Here is a 12510-nt window from a genome sequence, read left to right on the forward strand (position 1 = left end):
TGAGGCAATCCGGAAGTGGTTGTAATGACGGGGTGCCACTTGGCGGCCATGGCTGCTGTAGTATCGGCAGCTGCGGGTCAAAGCCCAGCGGAGTGGAGTAATATGGGGAGCGCCGGGCATAGGGCTGAGCCAGCATTGCATCGGATTCGCTGCTGAACTCCTAAACCCTTACAGACTTACAGGACTCCCTTCCTCATTCGACACTCGGAGGAGAGTTTGCCGGGACTGGGGGGCTGGTCCCAGCCTGGGGGTACCACCGTCAGGGTGCCCCAAAGAGCTGGGGGTGCCGGGAGAACAAACAAGTTCGCCTGGGTTGACCTCCTTTTCCTGCAGTCACCTGCAACGTTGTCTGTGGAAAGATTGGGCCCGTTGTGCCACCCTCATTCCGACCATTGAAGAAATCGCTCATTCACGTCTTTTCCCCTTTGACTTTTCCCGTCTCTTAACCCACCGGAATCCACGGACTGGACTCTGAAAACCCAGGGGCTGGGGACCTAAGATTGCTGAAAGTTCTCTCTGGTGCTAATATCAGCAAAAGGGGGGCTGTTTCCAGGTACGTGCCAGAGAAAGGTGCCTCGTGAACACATCTGCTGGCGGGGAGGACGAAAGAACTGGAAAGTCTCTCTTGTTTTCTTGGAATCATTACACGCGTTTAAGAACCCTTTAAAGACACTGAAAATTTGTAGTCCGGTGGTGGTGAGTGAATCAAGAAGGGCAGAATGGATGATTTCATCTCCATTAGTCTGTTGTCTCTGGCTATGTTGGCGGGATGTTACGTGGCTGGAATCATTCCCTTGGCTGTTAATTTTTCGGAGGTAAGAAATTGGCAATTTTTTGGTCAGCTGTCAGAATGGCTGCTAGAAAGTAGTGATAGTTGTAAAGGGACGCTGCCTCCCTAGTTAATCTCAGAGCTAAAAGACTTATTAAGGAAAACCATCTTTTTAAAAGATGCATAGCATTTAATAATGGAAACAAACCTCATATTCAGCATTAGAGTTCTGGGTGGGTGGATCCACTGCAGACCCTGGAATACTCCCAACTCCCTGAAATTGCATACAAAAATTTGGAGCTCTGTGCATTTTCCTGGAGAGAGGCACCATAACATTCTTTTGATTCTCAGAAGTTTCAAGGAATAAAGGTTCTGGATTGCTATAGAGAATTATACGTGGTGAATATTGTTTGTTCATATGAATTAAAATCAATGTAACATCTTTTTCAGAAAAATCAAACATGGTTTTTTGGAGAAAATAGTTTTTTTGGATACCTGTTTAAGAATGAAGTAAGAAAAAATACTTAAAAAAACTTAAATGAGGTTGTTCTCAGTTCACATTTCCTTTTAAATATGTTTTTATTGATTGTTTTAGAGAGAGGAAGAGAAACATTTATGTGAGAGTAAAGCATGGATTGGCTGCCTCCTGCACGCCCCCTACTGGGGATCAAACCTGCAACCCAGACATGCGCCTGGACAGAAATAGAACTGGGACCTCTCAGCCCATGGGACACTGCTCTTGCTGGGCCCACATTTCCTTTAAAAGAAGAGCATTGGAATGGATATTGGAAGTTGTTTTCAAATCTATTTGCTTAGAAATGAAATTTTTGTTAATGTGTTATGACATTTTGGTTAATTGTCTTTACTTGAACAAACGTTAACTAACGGGAAAGAGAGAGATGGAAGCATTGTTCAATGAAGACGGAGATAGGTTTTCAGGTTGTCCTAAAGCAGCCGTTCTCAACCTGTGGGTCGCGACCCCTTTGGGGGTCGAACGACCCTTTCACAGGGGTTGCCTTATACCATCGGAAAACACATATTTCTGATGCTCTTGGGAACCGAGACACCCCTCCTCTATCCATCTCCAGGAGGGGCCGCCCACATGCTCACATACAATATGAGGAACTGTATTGAAGGGTCGCGGCATTAGGAAGGTTGAGAGCCAGTGTAAAGAGTGCGCAACGTGCACAGTGCTCAAAGATTTAGAAAAACTGCTACGTTGGAGGGAACAGGATTTCATGGGTATGACCTGGAGTTCAGTGGAATGGGCTCTGGTTTTACTGGAAGTCCTGACAGTGCTTTCACAGGGCAGGGGAACTGAGAATGGCCTGAAGTAGAGAGGAGAGATATAGATGAGTTGTGAGGTAGGCCTTGAAGATAGCCTGTGGATTGGAAAGAAGGTGAAACTGGGCCTTATGAGTCTGAGACATAGTTAAGCCCACAGTCAGATGGAAGGGAGGCTTGAATTGCTGCTGCTACTCTTTTGTTTCCTTTTTGTATCTGTATCCCTGAGCATCTAATACTAACATTGAGCAAACATTTTTTGAGCACATCTCCAACTTCATGTAAAAAACTATGAGGGCCTGGCTGGTGTGGCTCAGTGGTTGAGCATTGACCCATGCACCTGGAGGTCACTGGTTCGATTCCTGGTCAGGTTGTGGGCCCAATCCCCAGTGGGGGGACATGTGGGAGGCGGCTGATCAATGTTCTCTCTCATTGATGTTTTTAGCTTTCTTCTCTCCCTCTCACTTTCTCTCTGTCTGAAAAAACAAAACAAAACAAAAACTCAATCAGATACTGATGAGGAAACTGAGACTCAGATTCTGTAATTTGTATAAATTCATAAAGTATGTTAGATTCAGAGCTGGGTTTTTTGTTTTTTAACTTTTAATGACTTTATTGGGGTGACATTGGTTAATAAAATCACATAGGTTTCAGGTTTACAATTCTATAATACATCACCATCCTGTTTCCTTCTAGAGCTGTTTTTTTTACTTTTGTTTTTTGTTAATCCTCACCCAAGGATATTTTTCCAGTGATCTTTAGACAAAGTGGAAGGGAGAGAGAAAAACATCAATGTGAGAGAGACACATCGATTGGATTGGTTGCCTCCTGCACAAACCCTGCGGGGGTGGAGGATCAGATCAAACCTGCAGCCCATATACTAAATTTAGCTGGCAGACTTACTTTGTTAGATTAGCAGAGTGTTTAATTATTATTATTGTTGGTTTTTGTCTGTATTCCCTCAAGGCAACAGTTGGCTACAGCTGAGCATCAGTAGATTGTCAGAGTACACCTTGACAGTGAGGCCTACTGAACTCATTTTGGCTACCTGCCTGCCGAGTACTTTGTGAGCCTGCTGTCTTTCCTCTCAAATAAACTATATTTTCTTATAACCAATTCAATTAGAATTGAATTGACATTAATAGGGCTGGCATTTGTGAGCTTAAGTTGGTTCATATATTTAAAAACTTATTGAAGTGACATTTATCAAGAATTATACTTCAGCCCTGGCCGGTTTGGCTCAGAGGTTGGAGCATCGGCCTGTGGAACAGAGAGTCCCGGGTTCGGTTCCCGCTAGGGGCACATACAAAAAAAAAGAATTATACTTCAAATACAAAACTGATAAAAAAAAATTTTTTCTACAAAATGCTTGGGACTTCCAATTTCAATATTTTCTCGAACTTTCTTGGGTGATTTTTGTGTACATGAGTGGTGTAATTAACCAGACCATTAATAAAAATAATAAGTATGTTATGTCATTCTAAATTGATGGTCATGTGGTCTTTTCCAACTGTAGGTCTTAAAATGTTATAGATCAGCCCTGGCCAGTTTGGCTCAGCGGTTAAAGCGTCAGCCTGCGGTCCGGAGAGACCCGGGTTCGGTTCCCGCTAAGGGCACATACTTCAGTTGCAGTTTGTCCCCGGCCCTGGTTGGTCGTGCGGGTGGCAGCCACTCGATGTGTCCCTTCACGTCGATGTTTCTCTCTCTCTCTCCCTCCCACTCTATCTGTACAAAAAATGGAAAAATATCCTCAGGTGAGGATAAAAAAAAAAAAAAAAAAAAAATGTTATAGATCAGCATTTATAATAATCTTTTTATTACAGCAAGAACAATGCATTTTGAGCTGATAGAACATGAAAGTTATATGTAAGTTGGAGACATTTTAGAATTTAACTGGTGTTTTTCATCTCCTAGGAATTAAGCATGTAGGTAAATTATACTATTATTATCCACCAAAGTATTATGAAATTAATGAGATGATAAATTTGTAAAAATAAACTTCATTCATGGGGTGTGGGAAGCACAATTTCTACCCTTAGAAAATAGCTCCCCAGCCCGGCCAGTGTGACTCAGAGGTCACTGGTTCGATTCCCGGTCAGGGCACATACCCAGGTTGTGGGCCAAATCCCCATTGGGGGGCATGCAGGAGGTGACCAATCGATGGTCTCTCTCATCAGTGTTTCTAGCTCTCCCTCTCCCTTCCTCTCTCTCTAAAATCAATAAAAAAAAAATTAAAAAAGAAAAAGCTCCCCAGATTCCAGCTTTTCTTAGGGACTAGTGTTATTATAAATAGAAAGACCAGTAAACCTAATTTATTAAAACAACAATGAAGTATCACCTCACACCTGTCAGAATGGCCGCCATCAACAAATGATCAAACAACAAGTGTTGGTGAGGGTGTGGAGAAAAGGGGACTCTAGTACTGCTGGTGGGAATGCAGACTGGTGTAGCCACTATGGAAAACAATATGGTGTTACCTCAAAAAATTAAAAACTGAACTTCCATTTGACCCAGTGATCTGACTTCTAGGAATATACCCTAAGAAGCTTGAAACATCACTCAGAATATATGTACCCCTATGTTTGTAGCAGCACTATTTATAATAGCTAAGATCTGGAAACAGCCCAATTGTCCATCAGTAGACAAATGGATAAAAAAGCTGTGGTACGTATACATAATGGAGTACTATGCATCTGTAAGAAAGATCTCTTATCCTTTGAGACAACATGGAGAGACCTGGAAAGTATTATTCTAAGTGAAACAAGCCAAGCAGAGAAAGACAAATATCACATGATCTCACTTATTTGTGGAATATAATGAACATAACCATCTGAGGAACAGAGTAGTCCCAGAGACATGAAAGTGGGGTACAGACTGACAATTCCCAGAAAAGAGGGTAGAGGGAGAGATAAACCACAGAACTTATATGCATGTATGTATGAACAATGGACATGGACAACAAAGGTGGGGACAGGGTGGGGAGGGAATCAGTGGGGGAAACATCTAACAAAAATAAATAAATAAATTTAAAAAATAAAAAGAGAACAAAAAAACCCTAATTTATTTTACAGTTCACAAAAGTTATGCTTTTTATTCATGTTCTTATTCTAGCTGCTGCTTTGTCATTCAATACTTTTTTCTTCAGAATGGCTCAACAGGAATAAAAGATCAATAAAACCATTAATTGTTCAGGATTGGTATTTAGAAATGAGTTAAAATCAAGTAGACTGAAATTTCTGTAGTAGTGGTGTCTACCTGCCATATCTGACCATCAAGAGGTTTATGTGATATTGATTTCTCTGTCACTTTCTCTAACATTGCTTGCCCCCAAACCAACTTTCTTGATGCTTTTGTAACTTCTCTATCTTGCCTTTTGACCTGTTGACTGTACCTTCATGCCTAAATAATTCTAAAACAAAAGGAAAAAACCTCGGCTGTCAAATGCATTTATAAGTAACTGTGATGATCAAGATGCTTTCTTCCTCAGTATGTGGGGAGGAGGCCAATGCATGCTTTACACAGATGAGGTCCTGTCTGGTAAAGGAGTTGGACACAATAGTTTAGCACTATTTTATGTTTTTAAGATTCCATTTTAAAAAACATTAATCATCTGAAGATATTTTTCCATTGATTTTCAGATAGAGTGGGAAGGAGGGAGAGAGAGAGAGGGAGAAAGAGAAACATAGATGTGAGAGAGACACATCAGTTGGTTGCCTCCTGTACTACCCCGACTAGGGCTGGGGATCCAACCAAAACCGAGGTACATGCCCTTGACCAGAATTGAATCCGAGACTCTGGTCTGCAGGCAGATGCTCTAACTACTGAGCCAAACCCACCAGGGCTTAAGGTTCAATTGTTAATGGGCAGTTTTCTTTGTCTCTTAATGGAATTACTACATGTGTAGGTTGAGAGACTACAACTTAACATTACCTAGTATAAACCAGTTTAGCAGGTGCTCTGATTGATGAATGAAGTTAAGATATTAACAATGACCTAAATGGGATTTTAGATCAATGATCTGAGTATTGTTATTTACCTGAGCATGTCTTTTTGTCACAGAGCTGTTAACAGAGAGCAAGCTGTGTTTTCATCAGAGCTCTGAGGCAGTGTTTCTCAGACTATCTGGTAAATGGCCAGTTTTTGTTTAATTTCCATTCCATTAAAGACCCAATATTATTTGTAAAAATGAAATAATAAGAAAATGAAGTGGTGGAAAAAAATACAAAATACAGGCCCAAATGTAGTGTTAATATATTGAAGAGACATAACAATTACTCATTTAATTGTAAGGATCATATTACTATAAACTTTTTGAAGGCTTTCTCTCAGTTTTGTTCTTATTGCAGACTAATTTGGACTATAATGCCACATTTTTCATGTGTTAAAACAGTATCAATCCATAGGTATGCAGATGAAAGTAGTGCTACTCTGACTTCAGTAAAGAATTTAAGATAATTAATAATGCACTCATTTCAAAAGGAATTGTCTGAGACAGGTAATATAGTTCAAAATCAGTGTCACTACTTGAGCAAGCTATTTAACATCCATCTCTGTTCTGTTAAATGACCTTATAGGATTTTTGTGAGTATATAATGAAATAATATAAGCACAGGCCTTGCCATTGCATTTAAAACATAATAAGGAGTTTTTAAAATGTTGAGGATTATTCTCAGTACTGGTTATGAAAACTTTTTAAGGTTTTCATTTTATAACTTTGTTCTAAATTGTAATTTTTAAACTTTTTACTTTGGAACAGACTTCTGAAACCTCCCTTTAAAACATGGCCGGTTTGGCTCAGCAGTTAGAGCGTTGTCCTGTGGACCAACAGGTTGCAGGTTTAATTCTCGGTCGAGGGCATGTACCTGGGTTGCAGATTTGATATCTGACGTTGCAGGAGGCAACCAATCAATGTGTGTCTCTTGCATAGATGTTTCTTTCTCTCTTTCTCTCCTTCCCTTCCACTCTAAAAACAAACAAACAAACAAAAAACCAATGGAAAAATATCCTGGGGTGAGGATTAACAAAACAAAAACAAAAACAAAAAAAAACAGGGGAACTCCTCAGCAATTTGTTTGGAATGGGAGAGGCCTTGTTTGGGGGTTGTCCTCCCTATTCATGAATATTCCATTTGCAGAGGCCAGGACTTTTCCTCTAGTTCTCCTGCCTTACAGTACTTTTCTTAATATTTAACCTTCTTTTCTTTATTATACTTATTCTCATTTTAAGCTGTGTAAAAGTTTTGTTTTGTGTCTAATTATAATGACTGACTCATTCATAATAAATATTGTTAGGGGCTTTGAGTTACCACCAAATCAAAGGTTTTCATCTAAAGAACAGATTTGCTCAGTATCCTTTTTTATGGCAATTGGTTTTTTAAAAATAGATTTGACAAAGTTATACTTTTAAAGACTTTTGCATTATCTGGTATATTAACCTTTTATTTTCATGATCATGCAATAGATTTTACATCTGTTTGGAATTTCATTTCTAAATTCTAACACTTGAAAGTTTGCAGTCTCTGTAAATTACCCATGTCTGGAAAGCAGTCAGTAACTTTGTCTTTTTTCAGATTATTTTCTTAGTTTGGTAAAACTAAGTTTGGGCCCTTGCCGGTGTGGTTCAGTGGTTGGAGTGTTGCCTCATGAACTGAAGGGTCTCAGGTTTGATTCTTGGTTAGGGACACATACCGGGGTTGCAGGTTTGATTCCCGGTCATGGTCTGGTCGGGGCACCTGTGAGGGAGGCAACTAGGTGATGTTTCTCTCCCCCGCTCTCTCTTCCTCTCCCACCTTTTCTCCCTCCCTCTCACTCTCTAAAAAAAAAAAAATCAAGTTTGGATCGAATAATATCTCAGTACATCTGATTCAATATTATTTTCCTGAAAAACTTTCTTTTCTCTAGGGTATTATATGGATAAATATCATTGAAACTTATGTCCACATTAATATTATTAATAGTTATTGCTTACTGAGCTCCTTCTGTGCACCAGGCATGATATGCATTATCATATTTAAACCTCGGGATGAGACCAAGATAGATACTGTTAAACCTCACTTTACAAATTTGCACACTCAGGCTTGGAGAGGTCACCAACACTGATTGAGGTGGGATTTGAAACAAAGTCAGTTTGATTACTAGTCCAAATCACTTGACCATTAGATAGTATTTCTTTTCCTTTTTTACTGTGTAAAAAAGGAATGAAATGGATCTAAATTGGCACCTTTAGTTCCCCACATTAGGAACTTTAAAAAAAATTTTGAAAACTTTATTTCATGTAGGTTAATAGTCTGAAATGTCCAGGTGTGATACACCTGAAGCCTAATAGGAAAACAATCATTGACATTTGGGAGTTGAAACAGAACAACTGGTCGTCTTCCAGGTCATGATGAGGAAATTTTGGTTTGCCTGTCCACTTACCCAGGTCTCCAAGCTGAGACCCCGGGGGCCACGTTTCCACTTTTCTTGGCCCTTGCCTTTTCACTGAACTTAAGAAGAGGCTCCAGAAACAGTCCTGAGGCTGGTAGCCTTGTTGTGAGTGGGTGAGAGGGAAGCAAAGTTTGGCACCCCAAAATATGCCTTTGGAAATATTGATTATTTTAAGCTGGTTATTTTTATTTTTATTTTTTAGTCCTCACCTGAGGATATGTTTTTGAGAGAAAATAATAGAGAGAGAGAGAAAGAAACATGGATTGGTTGCCTCTGGTAGTACACAGCCTAACCAGGGATTGAAACTGCAACCTTTCAGTACGTGGATGGTGTTCCAACCAACTGAGCTACCTGACCAGGGCTAAGCTTGTTATTTTATTTTTATTTTTATTTTTTTAATCTTCCCTCTGATAGAGTGGGAGAGAGGGAGAGAGAGAGAAACATCGATGTGAGAGAGACACATTAACCGGTCGCCTCCCACACGACCCCGACCAGGGCTGGGGATGAACTGCAACTGAGGTACATGCCCTTGACCGGAATTGAACCTGTGGGCCAATGCTCTAACCATTGGGCAAACTGGCTAGGGCTAAGCTAGATATTTTTAAGAAATACTCAGGAAAAACCTTTGACCTTCCCCATAACTACTTAAAAAGAATTTAGATAGAGAACCTGCTCCTAAAGGGAGATATCATAGATAATTATAGTTTAATATAAAGTAGTGTGTCATAGGGAGAAACCTAGCAAGACCCATTTGCTCAAAGTCCTCTGTGTCCCGTTGTTAAAGATGGCCCAGAAAACTTTATCAAACATTTGCTCTTCTGTCTGGGAACTGTTTTGTGTTTGTTCTTTGAATTTTTTTTCTTTATTGATTTTAGAGAGAGAGGAAGGGAGGGGGAGAGAGAGATAGAAACATCGATGAGAGAGAACATCGATTGGCCACCTCCTGCATGCCCTCCACTGGGGATTGGGCCCACATCTGGGCATGTGTCCTGACCAGCGACCCCTTGGTGCATGGGTCGATGCTCAACCACTGAGCCACACTGGCCAGACTGTTGTTTTTTTTTTTTAGTTTTTAATTTTTATTATACATTACATAATACACTGCATAACCTTCTAGCAGGGGTAGATGAGCATAACTGAGTTATTTTTCATCAATCAGGAAAATGCTTCCCTTTTTTTTTTATCCTCACTTGAGGACATTTTTCCATTTTTGTTCAGATAGAGTGGGAGAGAGAGAGAGAGAGAGAGAGACAGAGAGACAGAGAGAGAGACAGAGAGAGAGAGAGAGAAAGAGAAAGAGAAAGAGAAACAGTGACGTGAAAGGGACTCATCGAGTGGCTGCCTCCCATACAACCCCAACCAGGGCCTCCCAACCAGGGCCGGGGATGAATTGCAACAGAGATACATGCCCTTGACCAGAATTGAATCTGCAACTCATTGGTCCAAGGGCCAATGCTCTAACTGCTGAGCGAACTGGCCAGGGCAGGAAAATGCTTCCTTAATCAATGTTCTCCAAACCCTTTGACACTAGTAATGATTAATTCCAGGGTGGGGCCTATCTCTTTCCATCAAAGTCCACTGATATGAATAATAGGCAACCCTTTTTTACTTTCTATTTTAACCTGCATCATTTATTTTCTTTCTTCCTTGCCCTCACGCCCTTTTAAAGACATGACTTTTTGGGACCCCTACTACTCTACTTTTCCATGTCCCAAATCTTTACTGGGTCTCTGGCCCACTCTTCTCTAGCCTGCAACCAGCTGTTTTTTACTAGAGTAGAATGTTGTTTCAGTCTGGCTTCATTCCACAAACATGCTTTTAAGCAATACGAAAAGGGGGAAGGCGACCTTGGTATTCCCCATCCCTGATCTCTGTCTAGGAACTTCTTAATGCCAGTAATATTATACCCCTTAAGCTCCCTGATTTTTATTTTTATATACATATATATATTTACTTTATTTTATTTTTATTATTATTTTTTAAATTTTGCTGGCTGCTTGTAGTTTGTTTTCCATCTGGTGCAAGGCACATACATGGTTATGGGGTGTCAGGAAGGCTTGTGTGTGGCTTGAGTAGTCAAGAGCAGGGCTCTTTCAACTTCCTTTTTGTTGTTTTGCTCTTTTGATATAAAAGAACCCAGTGCTTCTGCTTGCTGCAGCCTACTGGTCTGTGGGGTGGGGTGAGGAGGAGGGAAGGGGTAGAGAAGGAGAGGTTCAGGGAGGGGTCCAAAGGAGCCTCGGGCCTGTGGAAGACTGGTGGCTGGCTGGTGGTGGCCATTCAGGATGAGCAGCATTGGCTTTTCCGGGCTGGCCGCCAGGCTGCTTCCTCGTGGCTTCCCGAGCCAGGTCACAGGTGATCACGCTGCTGGAGGCCTGGGGAGATTCCGAGTGCTCTGGGGACTCCAACACTGTGGCCATGAAAGGGAGAGTGGACTTCCCAAAAAAGAAGCTTGCCCACCGGTGACTCAGGTCCACCTTAGGGAGACCAGGGCGGTGGGAGACGGCTTTTCCAGGGCACTCGGCACTTCCGCAGGAGCTGTTACTGGAAGTGGAACCCAGGCAGCACAGGTAGTTGTGGGTGGCCGCGAGTGAGACAGTGGAGGGGATGGCTGCCATACTGTTGCTTCTGGACTGGTGGGAACCTCAGCAGCAACTCCTTGTGGGCCTCAGTTTGAGATCACAAGCGGCAGGAACCAGGACACTAGGCCACAGGGCCCATCTGCAGAGGAGACCGTGGAAGGCCGCTCCATGACAGAGACAGGTGCACAGGGGTCCCAATTTAGGAATGTTCTTGACATCACTAATATTTGACCTTTCACAGTACCTCTCACGCTTTGTACTTAGTCAGTGTAGCGGGATTGAAACTACAGAGGTAACACAATCTTCAGTTACCGCTGAAACCTGTAAGAACTGACTACACCTTAGATGCCTTTTAAATTAACACCCGCCAAACTGGAATCTGAAGCAGTTTCTGTTTTGAACTATCAAAGATTAATTTCATGCATTTATTTTCATAGTTTAGTCATTTCTAAATTGTGCTATTTAAGAATTGATACACTTTTTTGAGAGAAGAAGACTTGAAATGGATTCAGAATGCTTCTGTATGTGACAGTTATAAACCTCTAGTTGAAGAATTTAGATGTGAGACTTGAATATGGTTTAAGGTCTCCATAGGTCATTTTGGAATGTTAGGTAATAGTAATTCTAATGCTAAGTGTAAGTATAAATAGGTTTTTTGTTTTTTTTTAATCCTCATCCGAGGACATTTTTCCATTTTTTGTACAGACAGAGTGGGAGGGAGAGAGAGGAAGAGAGAGAGAGGGAAACATCGATGTGAAAGGGACACATCGAGTGGCTGCCACCCGCACGACCAACCAGGGCCGGGGACAAACTGCAACCGAGGTACGTGCCTTTAGCGGGAACCGAACCCGGGTCTCTCGGGACCGCAGGCAGACGCTCTAACCGCTGAGCCAAACCGGCCAGGGCATAAATAGGTATTTTTTAAACCTATGATGTAATTAAAGAAATCTCAGTCCTCCTTGAATACTAATATTCGATGTCTAACTTTATTGAAATAAAATAGAAATAAGTGTCAGTTGGTCTGGCAATTGAAATTCTTCTACCCCAGTTACACGGATTTTTAAGTGACAGGGTCTTGGGGTCCACTACTAGATAATTACATCAAACTGTTGCAAACCCTGTATTTACCTAGGGGTCAGTTTCTGTTAAGCAAAAAAAATTTACTGTAGCTTCTGCACCTTGATGTATGATCCTTTCATTAATTCTTTATGCAATTGACAAAAGCAAATTGGGGAAAGAAGGCAGGTGGTAAAAGCAAAAACTGAAACAGTGAAATGGGTTTTATAGAGAAGCAGTTTATCATAGTGCTTAAGATTAAAGATTCTAGAGCTAGACTACCCAGGCTCAGACCGTGGCTCTGCCATTTGCTGGCTGTGTGAATCTGGGCAAATTACTTGAACTTCGTATGCTTTGTTGTAAAGTGGCGATAATAGAAGTACCTACTTTGTAGGAT

General features: G+C 41.2%; 2 protein-coding genes across 4 annotated transcripts in view; one reads left to right on the forward strand and one right to left on the reverse strand.

Moving 5' to 3' along the window:
• Positions 1-44: 44 nt before the first annotated feature.
• The window catches only part of SLC39A9 (solute carrier family 39 member 9), a 57806-nt gene continuing 45340 nt past the window's right edge, over positions 45-12510 (forward strand). For all 3 annotated transcript variants that reach the window (XR_004960418.1, XR_004960419.1, XM_036269757.1), the window contains exon 1: positions 45-815. Coding sequence is in view for 1 of the 3 variants with exons in the window: in XM_036269757.1 (XP_036125650.1) it covers positions 720-815 (96 nt within the window). In the remaining 2 variants the exon portion in view is untranslated. The remainder of the gene's footprint in view (positions 816-12510) is intronic.
• Positions 10835-11093, reverse strand: LOC118634947 (pancreatic progenitor cell differentiation and proliferation factor-like). Its single transcript, XM_036269795.1, has 2 exons — positions 10964-11093; positions 10835-10926 (listed from the first exon to the last, which is right to left on the reverse strand). The coding sequence occupies exons 1-2, from the start codon at positions 11091-11093 to the stop codon at positions 10835-10837; spliced, it is 222 nt and encodes a 73-aa protein (XP_036125688.1).

Source organism: Molossus molossus, unplaced genomic scaffold (assembly GCF_014108415.1).
Source record: "Molossus molossus isolate mMolMol1 unplaced genomic scaffold, mMolMol1.p scaffold_m16_p_1, whole genome shotgun sequence".
NCBI lineage: Eukaryota > Metazoa > Chordata > Mammalia > Chiroptera > Molossidae > Molossus > Molossus molossus.

What these genes read in the sequence shown, in the direction of transcription:
- LOC118634947 (XM_036269795.1), bottom strand. Translation starts at nt 11,093, where the DNA reads ATGGCAGCCATCCCCTCCACTGTCTCACTCGCGGCCACCCACAACTAC. An exon ending in AGCCGTCTCCCACCGCCCTG is followed by an intron (nt 10,927 to 10,963) that starts GTCTCCCTAAGG and finishes CCGGTGGGCAAG; the next exon opens with CTTCTTTTTTGGGAAGTCCA.